Source organism: Chinchilla lanigera, unplaced genomic scaffold, assembly GCF_000276665.1.
Source record: "Chinchilla lanigera isolate Chin_1 unplaced genomic scaffold, ChiLan1.0 scaffold00030, whole genome shotgun sequence".
NCBI classification, from domain to species: domain Eukaryota; kingdom Metazoa; phylum Chordata; class Mammalia; order Rodentia; family Chinchillidae; genus Chinchilla; species Chinchilla lanigera.
Genome location: NW_004955431.1, coordinates 6,640,608 through 6,662,159, shown reverse-complemented (window position 1 = coordinate 6,662,159; position 21,552 = coordinate 6,640,608). Strand labels below are relative to the sequence as shown.

The 21,552-nt window shown below is 34.5% G+C and overlaps 1 protein-coding gene across 1 annotated transcript in view; it reads left to right on the top strand.

The window, feature by feature from the left end:
• The window catches only part of Cog6 (component of oligomeric golgi complex 6), a 62,682-nt gene extending 41,638 nt beyond the window's left edge, over positions 1 to 21,044 (top strand). The window contains exons 13-19 of the mRNA XM_005387638.2: positions 1,637 to 1,754; positions 5,066 to 5,197; positions 5,524 to 5,691; positions 9,159 to 9,266; positions 10,256 to 10,309; positions 13,417 to 13,496; positions 20,741 to 21,044. Of these exons, the coding sequence (XP_005387695.2) occupies positions 1,637 to 1,754; positions 5,066 to 5,197; positions 5,524 to 5,691; positions 9,159 to 9,266; positions 10,256 to 10,309; positions 13,417 to 13,496; positions 20,741 to 20,888 (808 nt within the window). The 3' untranslated portion in view covers positions 20,889 to 21,044. The remainder of the gene's footprint in view (positions 1 to 1,636; positions 1,755 to 5,065; positions 5,198 to 5,523; positions 5,692 to 9,158; positions 9,267 to 10,255; positions 10,310 to 13,416; positions 13,497 to 20,740) is intronic.
• Positions 21,045 to 21,552: the final 508 nt, after the last annotated feature.

Here is a 21,552-nt window from a genome sequence, read left to right as displayed (position 1 = left end):
TTTTATTTGGGGAATTATTATTATTGCACATATAGGCACATACGGGAATTTGTTCCAGTTTATTTTGGAGTTTAGCATATGTTTTTTAACTGAAATCCTTTTTTTAAAAAATGTACAGGTATTCTTGTTACAAGTATTTTACAATTTGCTTGACACTTATTTTTACTGATAGTTTGCTTTGTTTGCATGACCTGTATCAGAATATATCCAATTTTAGTTTCAGAATATATGAAAAACATGTATTATTTTATATTACATTTTTTCTCATGTCAGTGTAGTGTATAATTTATCAGTAAATTTTCCATGACTTAGGTTAATATTTACTTGTGTATTCTCTTGTCATGATGTCATAATATTTACTTGTGTATTCTGATGTCATGATTTATCTTCGGCTGTCTAAATTATTTCAGGCATAGTATGATGTTCCTGTGCCATTAGAAATTATGATTACGTGCTGGACTACAGTATATTTTCTTATCTACAAACAGCTTTTTCCATAAAAAAATTTTAAAATTACTTTCAGTATGTAAACTAGGAAAATCAAATTGGCAATTGTTTTGTATACATACTTAGATTCTGGCAAAAATGGCAGACCCCTTTTGGGTAGGTTTAAGGAATATCCTGTAATAACAAATTGAGGATTATGAAATGTGGTAATGAAATTATTTCAAAGTATCAGGTTTTTTAAAATACACTGTTTTTTAAGTATACTGTTACTTAAGCAGCTACATAAAATTGAGAAACTATAGCTATGTCAATGATATGGCATAATAGTTTAATTATAAGTATTTATACAATTTGTTTTTTTATAGTAGAGCTATTGATGGAATGCCTTTCTTAAAATTAAAATTACACCTTCCTTGATAATCAAGGCACATGTTTATTATAGTAGAAAAAAATGGAGATACAGGTTCACACATTACAGATTTTGTTTGTAACCCACATTTTTGCTAAAAGAGATGGTGAAACACTAAAATCATATATAGGCTGAGTGCCCTTTATCCAAGATTCGTTGGGTCAGAAGTGTTTTAGATGTCATGTTTTTTGGAGTTAGAAATATTTACATAGACTTTGCCAGTTGACCATCCATAATTTGAATACTCAAAATTCAGAGTGCCCTGAAATCTGAAAGTTTTTGAACACTGACATCACAGTCAAAAAGTTTCTGGTTTTGGAACATTTTTAATTTTGCATTTTCAAAATAAGGCTGCTTAACCTTCAGTTTTTTTTTCTTAATTATGAAACTTAAAATCTATTTTTTATATGATCTTTGTGTAAAATACCAATTACAATAGAGTAATTGTTTATAATCACTATTATAATTACTTATAATTATATTAGTATATATTCAGTATAAAAATTATATGATATTATATAATTAATATAATAGATTATAATATTACTAGTATAGTTGTTTTGTTACAATTAGAGTGATTGTTTACAATTACTATAAAGTACAATAGAGTAATTGTATTACATTACAAGTATAATTACAGTAGAGTAGTTGTTTTTAATTCCCAAATTGTATTCTACATACAAAAAATGGGAGTATAAATCTAGATATTTTTCAGCATTTTACTCAAAAAGCTGAATTCTTGTAGCTTGTTTTGCAACCTGCAATATTCTTTGTTTTCAGTGGCATTGTTGGAAATAGTGCAACTACTTTATTAACCACCATTGAAGAAATGCATTTGCTAAGCAAAAAAATATTCTTCAATAGCTTGAGTCTTCATGCAAGTAAATTAATGGATAAGGTATGTTTAAAAAACGTAGTTCTTATATTTTGTGGTATGTGAATCGTTTACTCGTAAAGGTATGGTTTTAATGTTTTCACGCTGATTTTGCTCCCCACTCTATACAGTGTTCTTCTGAGTTCTTCAGATGAACAACAAACTTTGTCATATTGAGATGGCTTCCTGGGCCATGTTTATTGTTGGTCTTTCTGGATAGTCTACTGTTGAATCATAGTTGAAGATAGAATGTCAAGCCCTAATTTCACTACCATTTTTTTCTGTAACAAAAAATGTATAAAGCAGTCTTAGTATATTTAGGTAGGAGCTAACATGACATACAAATTGGAAAAGGTGAACTCTTGTGTTACATTTTTTTCCACATGGTTACATTTTTACTCTCTGATGTTTCAGCTTTTTCCTTATGAAATTTATGCTTCTCTGAGTTATATACTATAGCTATTTGAAAACAAATAAAGAGATAAAAAGCCCACAAAAGTTCACAGAAACGTAGGAGAGATCCATAGGTCTGATGTTTTAAAATGAGTAAAGTATTGTGGTAGGACATGAGGAATGGGTTTATAATAATCAGTTTTTTTAAAATTTTTTTTCATTATTAAGGATTCAAATTTTTCAGGGATGCATCATTCTCACCATGTTCACTTTTTGATTTTACTACTCTAACGGGCTGATCGTACAGGCATAGATTTTGCAGTATAGCATAGTATAACGGAGTATAGAGTAATCAGGAATCCACTTGAGTAGTTGATCAGTCCTCAGTCTTCTAAGCTCAGAGAAGCCTTAATAGGAGTTACTTCCTAACTCTCATGTATGAAACAAATTGTGCCAGAAAAAATTAAATATGTGGAACTGGACTGTCTAATTATATTTTTCTTATCTTATTTCTGTTTTTTTTTTTTATTTGTTTTGTTTGTTCCTTTTTGGTTTTCCTTATTGTTCCCTTTCTTCTTGGGGATTTTTTCCTTGTATCTTTTTGTTTTTTTTTTTCCCATTCCCCTACCCACCTTTCAACCCTCTTCCTGTCCTTATTTTCAAAAGCTTTATTTCCATTTTTTACTTCTTTTCTTTTCCCTTCCTTCTTTTTCCCCTGTCCCCTCCCTAGTTCCTTCCCATTTGAACATTTTCCTCCCATTTCACAGTATCTGTTATATATTTTGGTCCTTATTTACACTTTCAGTTTTTCCCCCAGAGAAACAAAGCAGTATTTACACCTGTGTGTCTGATTTACTTCACTTAAGAGTATGTCCTCAAGGTGCATCCATTTAGCTAGAAACATCCATATATATAGATAGATACATACACACACACACACACACACATATATATTGCTGTAAACATGGATGTGCATATACATTGTCACGGTGTGATACTTTTAATTCTTTCAGTAAGATACCAAGAAGGGGGATAGCGGGGTCGAATGGAACCTCTAGTACTAGTTTTTTGCTCGTAGTGAGTTACTGCCAATTTGTTGGTTTCATGATCATCTCTTTACCTTTTGACAGTGTGATTGTTTCAATGTGGCTTGCTTTAAATTTATGCCAAAGTTCAGTGAGCTTCTTGTATGTTTACATAAGTATTCTTCCTTAAATTTGGGAAGTTATATGCCATATTTCTTCAGATATTCTTTTTTCTCCCTACTTCTTCTGGAATTCTGATAATACTTATGTTATTGATGTAGTCCCGTGATCACTGAAGCTCTGTTGATTTTTCCTTCACTTATTTTTCATTCTCTTCCCCAGAGTAGATATTAGCCTGTCTTCAGGATCACTTCTTACTTATTCTGGTTCCTTAAACCTACTACTACTGAATCCTTGTAATAAAATTTTCATCTCATTTATTGTGTTTTCAACTCCACAATTTTTATTTGATACTTTCTGTTTGTTAGTAATTTCTATCAATATGTAGAAATGTTATTTTTTTGTTTTTCTTTGGTTAATCAAACATGGTTTCCTTTGGTCTTTGAAGATATTTACAATAGCTGATTTAAAGTCTTTGTTTAATAAGTCCAGTGTCTGTGGTCTCTCAGGGAGGGTTTCTGTTTACTTTTTTGTTTAATGAACATTTTATGTGTTTGCTCACATCTCATAAATTTTTGTTTTTACCTTTATAAAGGAGACAGGATTTTCACAGGTCCTTACTCTGCTAGTCCTGCTGAGGTCCCTTCTGCATTAACTTTTATATATGAATCATTCTTAAAATAAAAACTGATATTTATAGATATTTGTGCCTGATATAAGGCTGTTGTTTCCTGCGTGGAATCCTAAGCATCGAATTTTGTTTCATTTACAAAAACGTTCTTTAAAACATTTAAGTAATCTGAAAATGTTCTTTAAAACTGTACTACAAGAGTTTGATACTTACATGCCTTAGGCATGTAATAAATTTTCTGTGTTCTTTTTCCTACTAAAGATACATAAAATAAATGAAAAATTCAGTTACATCTTCTCAGGTATCATGCCCTTAAGCGGGTAATGAGCTGGCATACCCTCCAGTTATTAAGGGCCAGATGTTCTCCTGGGCAGTTTAGGTACAAGAATTCCACTTAACTCCTACAGAATCCCTCTGAAGCTCTGGGAAGTTAACTCACTTTCCTAAGATAATGTAACTAAGTGATAGACCCAAGATTTGAAATTGATTTAGCTGCAGAGTCCAAGATTTTAATTCTGTGAAGTGATTTTCAAAGTGTGTAGCCCATGAACTAACCTTCTGACATTCTTCATAAATACTTGTTGAAAGATCAGTTCCTGAACCTTTAACCTAGACATAATGAACCAAGATCCATGAGATTTGGACCTTACAGTAGGGGATGTTTCTCAGCTGTATTATAGTTGGGAGCTTGGATAGCATTGTCTCTGAATTGCATCTTAACGAGGTTTTGATCTGTAGGGTACAAAGTTACATTACTTCTTTTTTTTTTTTTTTTTGGTTTTTCTCCCGTACCAGGAACTGAACTCACGACCTTGCGCTTGCCAGGCAGGCGCTTTGGCCGCTGAGCTAAATCCCCAGCTCCAAAGTTACATTACTTCTGAGGTAATCTGAAAAAAACACTGTGTCCCTTTCTGTGCTGGTTCAGAATAAGTGGCTGATAATTTATACTACATAGTATATTTGTAGTATAAATATGGTCGTTTCTTCTGTGTTTTAAAATGAGTAGTATAATTTATTTATACTTCAGAATAAGTGGCTGATAATTTACAGATTTTTAGTGGGTTACCCCATGTTCTTCATGTATACTATTTTACCATGAGCTCGGACGTATACTTTAAAATTTAGTGGAAATATATAAACCGTGGATAACCCATTCTTTATTTTAGGTGGAACTCCCACCACCTGATCTTGGACCAAGTTCTGCCCTAAATCAGACACTCTTGTTGCTGCGTGAGGTTTTGGCATCTCACGATTCTTCAGTCGTGCCACTGGATGCTCGTCAAGCTGACTTTGCGCAGGTAGTTTGTAAGTTCGTGTGGGGTGATTGCCCTGGACTCCTCCACTCTGCATTCTGTTTGGAACCGGCATTTGTGTCCAAAATACTTTGTCTTTTCCTTAGTTGCTGATATTCCTTTGATGTTAAACTAGATCCTTTTTTAAAAAGTATCAATTTGTTAATGCTGGTTTTTAGAACTGTGTAGTTATTATATCATTTAATCTTTTTTCATGTGTGTCTGAATGTTGACTGCCTTCCACTTAGCTTGGCGTTAATTCTGCAGTGCCATTAATTCAGGACCTAATCGCTGATTAGGAGTAAAGAGTTACTTGTATTTTCCATTCATAGGTTTTGTCATGTGTCTTGGATCCTCTGCTCCAGATGTGTACAGTATCAGCCAGCAATTTAGGCACAGCTGACATGGCCACTTTCATGGTTAATTCACTCTACATGATGAAAACAACATTAGCCTTATTTGAGTTCACTGACAGACGTCTAGAAATGCTACAATTTCAGGTAAATTTTTGCCATAAAATGTCTATTCACTGTGGTGAAATATTTTTTTCTTTCATGTGATAGCTTTAAGTTACTGGCTTTGGCTGAGTTCACTGACCTAATTCCTACAAATCCTTTGATATAGTCTGACGGAAGATTAAACACATGTACACACACATACAGTATTTTGTTTTTCAGCTTTGGTGAAGCGAGAATATGAAATGATGAAGGTACTTGATTCAGACCATAATATAGAGTGTTAGCATGAAGTTTTTTCTATTTGAATGGTTATTCAGTGCTGCGTGCAGATTCAAAATTCCGAACTGTGAATAGCATGCTGTATATTTGAAGCTGTGTAGCTAGTGCAGAATGTGTTACAGAGGACAGATATATTTTTATCTATGTGTAAAGTAGTGTTAGGCAGAACATTACTATTTGCTGTACCACTATTCCTATAAGTCAAATTGTGTTGCTTAAAAGTCTGCATGGTGGCTAAAATGAAGACATTTGTAAAAGTTACTGGATACTTAGGTTCCAATTTTATAGTAATATTGGTAGATAGAATGTTTAAAAAGAAAGAAAAAAGCATGGATCTATTACAAGTATCTAAACAATTTAGTACAGGATATAGTAAGAGTTCATTTGTTAGGTTTTGAATTTTTATGAGAAGTTAATCTTGGTACATCTAAATTTGTGATATTTTCTCATTCTTCCTTTTAAAAGAAATACCTCACAATTATCAATATCCATAACTTAAAGTCATGTTATGTTGGGGTTTATTATATAAAAGCGCGGTGTACCATCCTCTCCATTCTAACATCTCCCTCTCATTTCTCTTGTTTTGTTTTGTTGAGACATGGTCTCCCTTACACCTTACACCTAATGAAATCCTTGAGCTCACTGTATAGGCCAGGCTGGCCTTAAACTCATGGCGATTCTCCTGCTTCAGTCTCCGAAGTGCACAATTACAGGTGTGCACCACACCCAGCTGCTTCATTCTTATACTCACTTCTTTTGGTATTTATAACTCTAAATGCCTGTGTGTATTGCTGCTTACAGAGTTTTTTCAGTTTTTGTTTGGATTTAACATATTAAACTCTCACTCTGGATGTTACAAATACAGTTCTCTTTCACACACACACACATACACACACATACACACACACAGGAAATGACCACATTTAGAGCTGTATCATCTTTCCAGTGATATTGTGTAATATTGTATAAATTATTCTTGCTGTGTAAATAGTACTGATAGCTGAGCCATATAATGAAAATTGGTTAATTTTCCTTTCTTGAATAACTTTTTTGTTTTTGATGGAATTATCAACATTTTAAAAATTAAAAGAAATTTTGTTATTTGTCGCTAATTCAATCTCTGACATTTGTCTAAATGTTTTCAAAAGATACTCAGATATATCAAGTATTCTGTGCTCGTTACTAGTTATCTGCACTTTTTACTTGTTGGATATTCAACTGCTTCATCTATGTGTTGAGGGCTGGGGATGTAGCTCAGCGGTATAAGCGCCTGCCTGGCAAGCGCAAGGTCCTGAGTTCGATTCCCGGTACCCAAAACAAGCAAACAAACAAAATCATCTACCTGTTGAGTTTGTTTATTTAAGTTTATGTCTTTGGGCATCCCCAGCCCCCAGTTGAACATATCGACTGAACTTGATACATGTATTTCAACTTTTCTCTCCGGAAATCTCCTTGGACAGGTCTTTATTCCTCTAGTGGCATTGCTACTAATTCTTCCACCAGCAGATAATTCAGGTTCTTCTTTCTCCAGTTTCCAGTAGATGTTTTCTCACTACCCTCAAGCCCCCACTCCAGACCCCGTAGGTGGACATTCAAAAGGGGTGCTCCCTGTACTGACATAGAGCTTGCTAACAACGTTGGCTGGTGCTGGCTGTGTGGAATATCCTAGGTTTACTATGGGAAAAGGCCAAACATGGGCCTGGCCCGTGAGAGAGAGGTGTGGCTTACTGGAATCCTCCAAAGAATTAGTTTATTTTCATCAGTCATCTTATTAACATTCTTCCACTCTTAGTTTCTTCCAGTGTTTCAAGGGAAACACTAGGTTAGTAAATTATCCTTTGCCTACAGTAAACGTGTCTACCCATCTGGAAGCTTAAAGTATTTCTTTGAGTACCGGTATTTCCCCAGGATATTTTAGGTTTATCTCTTTTCTCATTATTTCCTTAGACTTCACAGTGCCATTTCAGTTTGGAGATTTACACCTTCCTTTTGTTCACTGATTTTCATTATTTCTTTAATCATCATTTCTGCATGTGTCATGTTGTTTTATATTTTGAAGCTTCTGGTTGATTTTATCTTACAGATTTGTTCTCTAATTTCTTTAAAAGAAGACTTCAATTCTGTTCACTTTGATCTGTGTCTTTGGTATTTTTTCTTTATTACTTTTCTTCCATTTTTCTTTCAGACCCCTAATTTGGTTTATAGTGGTAATTATTCTATTTTTTGTATTTATTAAATGTTTACATTTATACATCTTGTTTTTCTTTGATTTCTCGTAAGTGCAGTAAATAAGGGCTGTCATGGTACTTCCTTTGTCATTTATTTAAGGGGAAGCGGCTATCGGAGTTGCTTGAACTAGGCAAGCATTCAGGTGACAGGTAATATTGTGGGCAGTGGTCTGTGACATTGGCAAACCTTTAACGCTAAGGGAACTTTCTGGTGAGGAGTAGAGGACAGTCTCCAGCCTTTCAGGCTTTTGTGGCGAAACAAGGAAGGAGCAGGCTTTTTCCCACTGGGAAATGCTTTAATGAATCAAAATAGTCCTCATCATTGCCTTCTGTGCCCTATTAGATCGGGGACTTCTTCAGAGAGAGCATGGAGCTGGGGAGCACAGTTGTGTCTTCTCGGGCCGTTTCAGAACCTGAAATGTTTTGACTAAGGGTCTTCTGGGGCCTTGGTTCTCTCCCTACTGACATCGGCCTACTTTATCCTCAGGAAAATTTACTGCCTCAGCTGCAGTGGAATTTCCTGCGGCTTCTCCAGATGCTTGGTCCGGTGTGTTGGGTCAGCGCAGCATGTTGGGGGTCGGGAGGCCAGCGGGTCAGGCCTCATCTAAGTACTCTATTTCACATAGTTGTGGCCAGTGCTTTTTGTTTCTGTTCTGTTTATTATCAGTTCTTAAAAGTTTGAGATGCAAATTGTATTTTTGACTAACGTTTATTCCTGGAAACCTTTTTTTTTTAAAGTAAGACTTTCTCTTTCTTTTAGGAAGACTTCCTCATAGGAGGAAGAAAAAGCCTCTGCTATGGAGGGCATCCTGTGCCTTCTATAATTAGGCATGTGTCTTTTCCCATCATTTCCATCTTAGATTTCACAGAGCCACTTCAGTTCAAAGATCTGCGCCACCTTAAGGAAACACCCATTGTGATGAGCTCAGCCTCAGGGTAGTCTGTTTTCAGTCTCATCAGTGTTACTCCTCTTTTAAAATTCCTTTCTATGTTCTCTTTTAGATTGAAGCACATTTGGACACACTTATAAATGAGCAAGCCTCTTATGTTTTAACTAGAGTAGGCTTGAGTTACATCTACAACACTGTGCAGCAACATAAACCTGAACAGGTAAGGATAGATGTTCCTAATTTGAGCCCTTGGCTAATGTAAAGTCTGATTTTTAGAGCTGGACTCTGGATTTGAATCTTGGTTCTTCTACTATTAGCTGTGTTTTCCTGGGAAAGTAACTTATATCTCTGTGTCCATTTGCTCGGCTACAGGTTGGAGGTAATAATGATATCTGTGTTACAGGATTGTTGTCAACATTAAATGAGATAATATATTTAATGGTTCTTAGATGACTGCCTGAGATATCCACTGTAGAGTCTCCCAAAATACTAATTATCTTTTCTACCACAAATAATTTTGATTAAAGTAATAAAAATATATAGAAATTAGTCTAAAATGTATAAAGGGTATTGTACTGGTAAGTTTTTCAGTCGTACATTTGTTTTTCAGGTAACTGAATGCATAGATTACTGTATAAATAGCAGTTATCCTCTTTAATTTAACAAATCCTTAAGAGAAAAATAAACAGTTCTTGTGGCCAGCATAGGAGCCTGTTAAATTATAGAAACCCAGTGGAAATAAGATAATAGAATGTTAAGAACTCTAGAACATCAAATAAACCAACTTCATTTAAAAAGCAAAGAGGACATTAACATGATGAGTATGTTTTAGCCCAACAACTCTTAAATGAAGATCTCTGGAATCAAATTTAAACTAGTGGCAACCAATTCTTCTGCCATTCTATATTTTATAAAATTCTCTGAAAGTCTTCAGTCTCTAAATCTCCTCCAATGCTTCATTGATTTTTCTTGCCTATAAGTAAATCTGAAGTATCATGATATTTCCATTGTTGATAAACTCACACGCTTCGTACTTCCTCAGAATCACAGTCCCTGCTCTCACTGAAGTTGAAGACATAATGCTTTAGTTCTTGGGAAATGGTTAAACGATTTTCTAAATTTGAACAGTCCACCAGTGGGCTGTAGGACATCAGTAACTAAAATGTGTACCCCAGTTTCTTCACTTCCTGTTTTTTGTCTTTTTAATAGGGCTGTTTAGCCAATTTGCCCAACTTAGACTCTGCGGCACTGAAGGCTGCAATGGTAAGCACATTGTACAGCATTTCAGCTTACATTTCTGTATCAAGCAGTAGTGTTCATGTTTTGCTGTATGGTAGTTCTGTTGTGGGTGATAATTTTTATCTCTCATATACTGTGTTCACATTACATCCAGTAATAAATGAGCATGTATTCCTTTAACTGAACAGGCCTAAGGGTATTTATAGTAACATTTCACCATATCCTGTTAGCCAGTTGTTACTGTTTAGGATTTCTTTGTTTTTAAGTTTTATTACTAATCTAATGGAGAAAAGAATGACAGATACGGAGTCAGTCTGTATATCATGGACTTGTTACTGCCATGATCTCTAATTTATAGTTCCTGCTGCCTGCCTGAGATTCAAAATCAGATTCAAGACAGTCTCTTATTCTTGAGTGTGAGACCCACTTTGTACTTCTCAGCTGAAGAGCTCACCCCTTCCTTTGGACATAAACACCATTATATGTGATGTTTTCTTACTGCTTTTTTTTTTTTTTTTTGGTACCGGGAATCGAACTCAGGACCTTGCACTTGCCAGGCAGGTGCTGATGCCACTAAGCTATATCCCCAGCCTGTAATGTTTTCTGTCTTAAGGATGTACTTTGCTATACTCCCCGCTGCCTGTTATTTAAGATCTCACTGCAGACATCCTTCCCTCAAAGAGGCAAGGCCCCTGATGGACATTTGATAATACCTTGGTTTTTTCCATTCTGGCATTTAGCACAGTTTATTATTACGTGGTTAGTTACATCCTTAGCTGTCTAAAGTATACTTTGCTGTATGTATATTCTTCCATTGTATAACATCTCAGTCATGTAGCCCTATCTCCAAATGGAATGATCCCATTTGGAAACTTTGTAATACAATACAGTACTGCTAAATAATACTAATAGTAGCAGCAACGAATGTTAACTCAGTGAACACCAGCAATAGCCATTAGCCTTTACTGGCTATGCCACATGTTTTTTCTGCTTTAACTTTTTAATCTGTGTGACAGTCACATTCAACCTTGGAGGTCAGCTTCCAAAACCTGTGTGCTTATAACTACTGTACTATTCTACCTATCTGAAGTGTTTAAAATATTCACATAAGCTTGCTATGAAAATAGTTTGACTTTCATAAATAATTCTGTAGGATTTTTTTGATCCCAAGGCATTCCAGAACTAAAAATACCATCTTCTAGAACTAAAAACAACTGAAAAGAAAGGGATAGGCTTACCAGATACCTAATAGTGCAAATAAGGTGGCAGAATCGACTGTGTTAATATTAGAGTTTAGAGAGTACTACATAGGATAAAGATCATAATATAAGACACTGAATATAGAAGTAGCAATCATAACTTTCACATGTCAAACAAAAATTCCACCAGCAAAAATTTAGAAATATGGGGCTGGGGATATAGATCAGTGGCATAAGCGCCTGCCTGGCAAGTGCAAGGTCGTGAGTTTGATCCCTGGTACCAAAAAAAAACACCCACACACACAAAAATTATAGAAATACAAAGAAAGTATATTATAAAGTTCAAATAAAAATAAATTTTAGATTCTCTTAAATATTCTTTTTAGAAAGTTAGTATAAACTCACCACACTATCCAATAATTTTATGTCGAGGTATTTTATCTCCATAAAGTGACATGTTTACGCAGATTAATAACATTACTTGTATCCACTAAATGTATGTCTCTCCCTCCGTCTCTCCTTCTCTCCTAACACATAATCAGTGTGTAATGTAGCCTACAAAATATCTCTAAGCCCCATTAAAAATTTTCATGTGCCTAGTCTTAATTTTAAAACCAATTTAATTAAATATAGTATGTCTCCAAAGAAAAGTCTTGGTTGAATATTGTGTGTGATCTGTGGTGTTATTTACAGATGATTGTTACCTGTAAATAGTAGTTGTCAAAAGCGCTTTAATTCAGGATATCCTTACCAATTTCTCTTCCAAGTGTTCTTACCTCTGATAGGAATAAGAACATCTACCCGTTTATCATTTTGACAATTATTAGCCAAGTATCTGCGATTTTCTAGACATCATGCTGAGAAATCAGGTAAAAATAGACATGATTTAGTAAAGGCTATAGCTACTGCATAAGTACATAAATGGGTGGAAAAGGCAATTATGTTTTACGGTAATGATGGAGGTTAGTTTATGCAGATCTAAAACCTGAGTGTCAACCCGTTTTATCCTGTCAGAAACCAAATCCTGCTGATTTTATACTGGCTTTCACAAATACCTCCCTTCTCTCTACTCTGGCTGCCCTTGTCTAAAATGGCGCAACAGCTACTTACTCAGCGGCCTTGCATCAGCCATTGCAGCCTTTCACTCCTTCTCCTTGCTGTGGCTGGATTTAGCTTTGTACAACTGAAATCGAATTATGTCCTTACTTAACTTCGTTAAGTTTGCTGATGCACTTATTGTAAGAATTAAAGGCCTTTAAAAAGCATACAAGTGAGTTGATCTCTGCACATTTTCTTCCTGCCTCTCAAGCTTTTGGACAAACGGCCTTCTTCCCGCTGCCTGTTATTTAAGATCTCACTGCAGACATCCTTCCCTCAGAGAGGCAAGGCCCCTGATGGACATTTGATAGTACCTTGGTTTTTTCCATTCTGGCATTTAGCACAGTTTATTATTACGTGGTTATTTACATCCTTAGCTGTCTAATAGTCCTTTTACACTGTGAAGGTAAGAATTGTACTGGTTCTCACCATTGTCACCCTGTTACCTGGCATAGAACCATCTAATGGTGATACTCCAGAAGTATTAGTTGGCTGAGTGGACTCATGAACAAATTAATAGATTAAAAAATGTGTTAAATGCCAGAGAGATTGAAATGAGTAGCTTGCTTTCAGAATTATAAAAGATACTACTAAAATTGACTGTATTAAAAAGTTGACAATTTTAGAGCGTTAGAATGTTTAATACTAAGAAATACTCATTTGAATAAAAAGAATTGTCTATGGCCATAGCACCCAAAATGCACCTGAGCTCCTCTGAATAAAAAGAACTAGTTATTTGGAATATAGGATTTTTCCCAAGATTTACTCATTGAAGGAGATGATTGTGTTTAAGATGTGCGCTAGCAGATACGTTTTACATTCCTCTTCTTTTAGGTTCAGTTTGATCGTTACCTGTCAGCCCCAGACAACCTACTAATGCCACAGCTGAACTTTCTTCTGAGTGCCACAGTGAAGTAAGTGGTTTGGTCCTAAGCATTTGGTAAAGATTCACATATTTTAAATATCAGGCAATTTACTTGAAAAAAAAGTTATCATCAAGACTAGATGATTTGCCTTTGACAGTCTGTAGTTCTCAATCTTTCCTCTTGCCTCCACATCCTGAGGGATCCGGGATCTGATCTGACCCTGGTGCAGACTTCTCTAAAGTGTCTAGAATTAGTAAATGTTTTTAAATCTTGCCTGTTTTGTTAGTACTGTGCTCTGAATATTACTTATCTCCACGGTAGCAGTACTTTGGAAAACTGTTGCTCTTATTTCCCTTTTTTTTTGTCTTATAAATTGACTGGCTTTCAAGAGAGATTTTGATTAAGCGCCTCAGCCTTGGAGTAAACTATTGAATAAACTTACATAGCCAGGAAGTAAGATTGTATAATAAATGGAGTAGGGGGAGAGAATTGAAATAGAAAATAGTTTTAAAGAATTTTCTCTTCCTTCATTCAGGTGAGTTAAAAGGTATTGTTATTTTTTAATGCCAAATTCTAACGTTCACATTACAGTGGTGTAAAATTGAATTTGTACAAAAGAAATAACAATTACACATGTAGTAACTGTTTTCAGTATGTCTTTGCTTATTGATTCAGGATGATTTCTGTAAGTAACTTGATAAATAAAAAGAATATAGATGCTTCCTAAAATGAGTGTATGGGAAAATAGGTGTAATTTGTGAGCTCTTTTCTTCAAGGCTCTTCCTCTGTTGTATATGCTAGAAATTAAGTATGTACCTATTAAAGAACTATTTTCTTTTTTGTTATGAGAGAAACTGGAATGTTTTATTCTATAGTTACCAAGAAGAAAGCAGTTATAGGAAACCTATAAGCTGAAAAAAACTAGAACTTGTACAATTCTGGAGATTTGAGAAAATCTAAGACTTCAAAGAATTTCATGCTCCAATTCCAAACCAGAGATCATTAGATTGAATAAAAATGGTATGGTCCAACTATCTGCTGCCTATAAGAAATTCAATTCAAGTATAAAGACATAGATAGTTTAAGCAGTAATCATTATAAAGCTGGGATAGCTTCATTAATATAGCAAAAATTTATTCCCAGAGCAGGTAATCATAACACAGGTAAGGAGAAACACTTCACGATAATTGTAGGATCAATTTGAAGAACATATGATAGTGAATGTGTATCTAAAAGCAGAACCTCAAATAACATGAAATATAATCTCATAGACTTGAGAAGGAATACTTATATCAATGATCATAGTTATTTCAATGCTCCTGTCAGTAATTGATTGAAAAGAGGTACACAGAAAATTAGTGGGGTGTGGAAGAACTGAACAGCTCTTTATAAGAGCACATTTAATCAGTCACACAGGAAGAAAGCAGAAGTGGCCACATTAAGAGACAAAGGTGAACTCAACGTGAATATTATTGAAAGATCAAAAGGTAATATTTGGTACTGATGAAAGTTACACTTAAAGCCCCAGGTATGAGTTCTTTAAGATGTAAAATGTCCTTAATAATGATAAATCAAACATGCCATTGCATTAAGAACACTACATTATGGCCAAAGGTTATGAAGAGAAGCCTTACGTAAATCACTGCATGAATCAGTTGCAGAATACCATGTAACCATGTTGGAACACTGAAAATATACAACAGATGTCACAGTTACTGGTGTAACCTTAGAAACATTTTTATTGAAGTTCTGAATAAGGCATGTACACTTACTATCACATCTACTATTTAATGAGACAAATAATTTTGAAATTAATACAACTAAAATAGAGTTGTTACTTGGCCATATTCAAAATTAACATATAAAAATTACTGCACTTGCTATATACCAGAAATATTTACTTACAACATATAATAAAAAATAAAAGCCCTTATCATTGCCATTTTCTACAAATAAACACAAGAATATATCTGGATGATTATATGAAGAAGCTAAAATTTTGCTGAAAAATTTGAAAGAAGATATGAAAAAATAGGCATATTCAGTACATAGATGGGAAATTCACTAGTAGTTACAATTGATCTAGAAATTCAACAAAATTGCAATCAAAATCCCCATTTTATTACTTGGCAGAAACTGTGTAAAAGGGACCTCTGATCATTTTTTAGCATCTCGGCGGTTATGGTCCGGCCAATGGTGGCATCATATTGTCGTATTAACGTCCAAGCTGTTCTGTTTTTACCCTAGCTCAGTCCTCCACTGTCTACTCCAGCCTCCGTAATCTGAAATCCTCAACCAGAGTATATAATGGGTTACTCAGTTCTCTCAGTGAGCCTGTAAAGTAGGATTTCCATTTTCAGAAAAGACATTGCTTAGAAAAGTTGAACAGATGAACCAAGGAAGGTTCGATGGTTTGTAAGAAGCAGAACCAAGATTTGAATCTATTGTTACTGATTCCTGAGCCTATTTTCTTTGACACTAGACTATATTTTTTTAAATATGTTATGAATATGTTATTTACTGTTTTTAAAGAAAGCTCAGAGGTATTTTTCATATGGAATATGTGATGAATAATGCCAATAGAAGATGTGTTCCTTGATTTCATATAAAATGTTTAAATTTCACTTTAAGAGACAGAAATCTGACATGGACTAAAAAACTGACTTGGCCCATTGTAACAGTTTTGATGCTTGTGTTGTGATAAAGAGAAATAAAATTTTAATCACTATTTTAAGCATATCGGCATCTTCTCTTCATAGTTCTTCAGCCTTAAATCATTAACACCTTTTCTTCTGTGGCACACTAGATTACACTGTCAACCATGGTGCTAGAATAAAGCTCAATTTTAGTGATCACAGAGCCTGAAAGTTAAAATAAGCTATTTTTAGAAATGCTAGGTTTGTGTTAATGAAAATTGTATCATGTTGCTATGGCAACCAAAAAATCCTAAAGTACTGATTAATGACAAGCACCGTGATTCCAGAAGTAAGCGGTTCATTTCTTAGCTCAGTGCTTTAAATAATTATTTAAAACACAATTTCTATGGACATACTTGAAAATGAGAATGATTTTTACAAGTGGCTCTATATTAATCTTTATTGAGAGTTTCAGAATTTATAATACTAGGGTAGTATCACATTGTGAGCTTTAACTGGACAAAATGAGTTTCTCATTGTAGACTATCCTTGTGTACAAATAACTGAAAAATGTGGCTTTCTGTGAAATTGTGTAGCAAACTGATATCCCTCAATTCTGTTTTCTTTCCTCTAACATTAAATTACTGACTTGACTGTTACTTTTCTGTTTGGTATGTGATACAGTATAACAGACTGCTTTCTGAATGTAAGAATGTTGGATTTTTCCAAAATTTGGAAATAAAGTAAATGAAGTCTAAAAGGACAACAGATCCCTTTAGTAGTGTTTTCAGTCATTGTTAAGAAACCAAACAGGAATTATTTATTGAGGGGAGTGTACCTTTGTCTCATTCTGTTTGCTATGGATTAAAGTTCCCAAACTATGTGGATATGTTGTCTTGTAGAAAATATAGTGCCAAAGGTTATGCTTTTTCTTAACAGCACGTTAACTTTTTCATATGTAGCTTGTTTTTCTTTGTAATTTTTTATTAGTATGTGTTTGTAGTACATAAGGTTTACATTCACCTTAAGGAGAAGGTCATGTACTTAATGTATGTTAATTCTTTGTAGTCCCCCTCCTGTCCCCACTGTCTGTTTCTGGATTCTCTTCCCATTTGCAAAAGATCTGTATCACTGTTTCCTGTTACCTGTCTTTAAAAAAAAATTATTTATACTTTGGACTTCTCATAGAAGAGAAGTTATATGATACTTAAGCTTGTGTGTCTGACTTCATTTAACATTGTGGTCTCAAGATGCATCCATTTTCCTACAAATGACTTCGCTTTATTTTTCTTTATGGTAGTGTAGCACTCCTTTATGTGTAAGTACCACATTTTCTTTCCTCATTTATGTGTTGCTGGGTATATATGCCATTTCCAAGCCTTTGCTGTTATGAGTTGTGCTGCTACAAACATGTGTATATATTTATCATTGTGATGTGATGTCTTTGACTGTTTTGGGAAGATTCATAGAAGTGGAATGGCTGTATCAAATAGAATTTCTAGTTTCAGTTTTTTGAGGAATATCCATACTGATTTTCATAGTGGTTATACTAGTTTACATTCCCACCAGCAATGCTTGTAAAAGGCCAGTTCCCCCAAATAGTATTAGAACCAGCTTTACCATCTTTGTAGTTTCCTCATTAATGAATTATTAGGTTTTTGTTTTTAACTTCATTGATGTGTTAATTCATTGTATGAATCATGTTCTTAATTTTTGGAAATTTTAGTTGTATTGCATGGATTATTAATCTGTCCAAAGGCTAATAGAGCACCATTTAAGAAGTTAGTCCCAAGAATATTTGCTCGTAGCAAAGATGAAATATGGTATCAGTGGTGGTGAACCTTTTTGAGCTTTCAGTGATAAACAGCTGGCTGCAGCACATGTGCCGTACGTTCACCACCATTACCTTATATTAAAACTAAAAGATTTTTTCCCCATTTGTCTGACCTTTTTGCATATCCTTGATCCTATTCAAAGCAAGGCTACAGAAACAATTATAAAATTACCCTCCATCAGCTATGGCTGTGATTGGTCGTAATGCAGGTGGATGCCCATGCTACAGTGGGATGAACAGTAGATAAGACTTTACAAGTTTTCAAAAGCATAATGACTGAACTGAGATGATTTGTTGTTCATTCTGGATTTAGTTTCAGAATATCTAAAAATTTTCCAGTTTGAGCATTGAATATATGACACTATTACAATTCACCATTATTTGAAGCTATGTGTTTCACAAATATTAGTAATTAGCAAAATAATTTGGACTAATATACCAGGCAAGAAAACAGGCAATGTGACAGATAGATAGATGGATATCCACATATACTTTTTAAAAATAAGGGTTAAATTTACATTACTAGTAGTAGTTACTAGTAGTAGTAAAAAGGAAGTTATAATAAAATAAAAAATAATTAAGATAAGGAATAAAACTGATTTAGCACTACAGAAGCATCCGTTTATATCCAAATAACTGATATGGTTGGTTATGGTATATCATTGTTTAGGGAATCCAGTTCCTGAAAGTAATGAAGTGTATGTGTGTGTGTGTCTGTGTGTGTGTGTGTGTGTGTGTCAGGGGGTATAGATAAACACTGATTTTTTTACAGTAGGAGTTCATTAAAATGGTATTAACTCTCAAGGGAAAAAGTATAATTTAAAAGCTGAAAGTATCTGATAGAGATTATCTAATTAGATACTTTGCTTTATGGTGGAGAAATTAGTCCTGAAAGTTCAGGGCAGCAACTGTGAGTGGTAGAGCTTCCGTTAGAAGTCAAGTCTTCTGGATTATTAATCTGTCCAAAGTTCAGTAGCACACCATTGAAGAAGTTAGTCCTAAGAATATCATCATAGCCTCCACCAGAAAGATCACGTGGAGGTGAGCGTGTGGGCCGTACCCAGCTTTCCCTTTTTTTCTATCCTATTGGCTGGGCAGCCAGCTGACAGAGCAGAAGGAACAGTTCCTTTTCCTTGCCTTTTTCATTCTCACTGTCTGAAAGACTTCTCTTTTTCTGCCAGCTTTGATATCTCTTTCTCTCTCCCAGAATAAGGACACTAATTTTTTAATCCTTTGCTTATGTTTTTATACTGAGGAACGGAATGAAAAAGCCTTATACCATCAAAACTCAAAATCTGAAATTACAAATTCTTACTTTTATTGGCTTGATCTTACTCACTTACCTGTGTTTAAATGAAAACTCTACTACTTAAGAATCTTAGTGTCATTCTATATTTACCAATTTCGCTAGATTTTTTTTAAAGTTATATTTAATATTCGTTAGTGCACCTTACTTTGACTTTAAACTTCAATTAAGAAGGAATAACCTTATTTCTATGTTCTTATATACTATAAATATATACACTATGTTCAGATTGTACATACGAAATCTGTTAGTCCTTCAGGAACTAAAAACACTATTTTAAAAATCTAGTATCTAACTTGTTGCAAAATGGTTATCAAAGATATTTGCAAATTTCAAAACACCTGTTTATAGTATTTTTCAGCTATTCCATTATGAAAATAATGTATGCATCATTTTGGTGAATTCATTATTAAGTATAATTAATTATAGGGAGTCAGAGTAGATTAAAAAATATCTGAGGCCTCCTCTTGTTAAGTAGATTTCCAAAGTCCGTCAGAATGTTGATGCAGCCAGTAACACCAGTCCCCCCACTCTGCTCAGAGAATGTACTTGGTGCATAATCTTTCTACCTATTCTCATTTTGGAAGCTTTAGCAGCTTTTGGAAATCTGGGACGTGGTGTGAGTGTAGGACCTATAGGTGAATGAGCAGTTTTAAGTTTTTCTGAAATAAAAATGTTGGTATATTTAAATATTCTTTATTTAAGGTTTAGGTGATATTAATCATTTTTGCAGAATTAACACACTGATTTTGGATCACAGCTTAACAGTCTACAATTTGGACCTAAAATATTTGACTTACGAATTTTTAACTTCATGATGATGGGAAATTGATACACATACTGTAGAAAGTCGGAATTGTGATCTTTTCCTACACTAGCACTGTCCTATTCTGTCCTGATACTGAGCATAGTAATTTGCAGCTCCCATCAGACACAGTTACAAAGGTAAACGACAGTGTACTGTGTTCAGTCAATGGCATGAAGTCCTCAGTGCTTTATTATAGAATATACTGTATTATAGAATAGGCCTGTTTGTGATAGAATAAGTTAGATGATTTTGCCCAACTGCAGGCTAATGTGTTCTGAGCATATTTAAGGTAGGCTAGACTAAGCTGTGATGTTCGTAGATCAGATTATTAAGTGCATTTTCAACTTGCGATGTTTTCAACTTACATTGGGGTTTATGAACTGTAACCTTGTCACAGGTGAGGAGCATCTGTGTATGCCAGGCAGTGTTCTAGCCTTAAAGATAGCACTGTGAGGGACTAAAACAGAGTCCCACCACTGTGGTATGTACATCGTAATGAGGAGGACTTTACTAAATAATCAAACTTTTAAATACCTTTAACCCAAATCAAGAAAGTGATGTATGTAGTTGTGCAATGATTTTCAAATAGTGATGATGTGATAAATATAGAAATAAAACGCAGTGATTCAAATATGAAGGTTTCTTATAATTCTTAGTGGATATTTTCTTTTCAGATGAGGTGTTCATATTTTGTTTGCTTATCCACAGAGAGCAGATCGTAAAACAGTCTACAGAACTGGTCTGCAGAGCCTATGGTGAAGTGCATGCAGCTGTCATGAATCCAGCCAATGAATATAAAGACCCAGAGAGCATTCTACATAGATCGCCACAGCAAGTGCAGACACTGCTATCCTGATTATCTTAGTGACTGTGCTTCCCTGGACACTAATGGTTGTTTTGTTTTTAGGCTCTATCTAATCTTTGGGATTTGAGAATTAGTTTTCTGTAAATCATAAGATTATTCTTTTGTTCTCCAGTATTGTGGAAGTAAATGTTAACTGAGTTAATATTATTCCATATTTGTTCTTTATTCTGGAACATGAATATATGGCAAAAGTCAGTGTGAAAGGTTTGAGAGATTTTTTTATAATACTAGTTCTAAATTAACACTATATAAACAACTTGTCAGCAGTCAAGTACATTATTAATTATAGTAAATATCTCTTGAAGATTTATTTGCTTTCTTATTAGTTACTAATGTGTGTGTGTACCGAATAGTTTTTTTGAACCCAGTTTATGGCTCTTTTCCAAAATAACTGTCCTAAAAGTTTGTTAGAAGACAGAAAAGAACTGCTGGATTGTGCTGCTGGTAGGCATAGCTGTAATCTCCTTTCTGTTTTACTTTCACACATAGCACATAGTTAGGTACACATATCTAATGTGATTTTAAAAATACACTCAGCCAGCCAGGCGTGGTGGCACATGCCTGTAATCCCAGCACTCAGAAGGCTGAGGCAGGAGGATCATTGCGAGTTTGAGACCAGCCTAGGCTACAAAGTGAGCTCAAGGCCAGCCTGAAC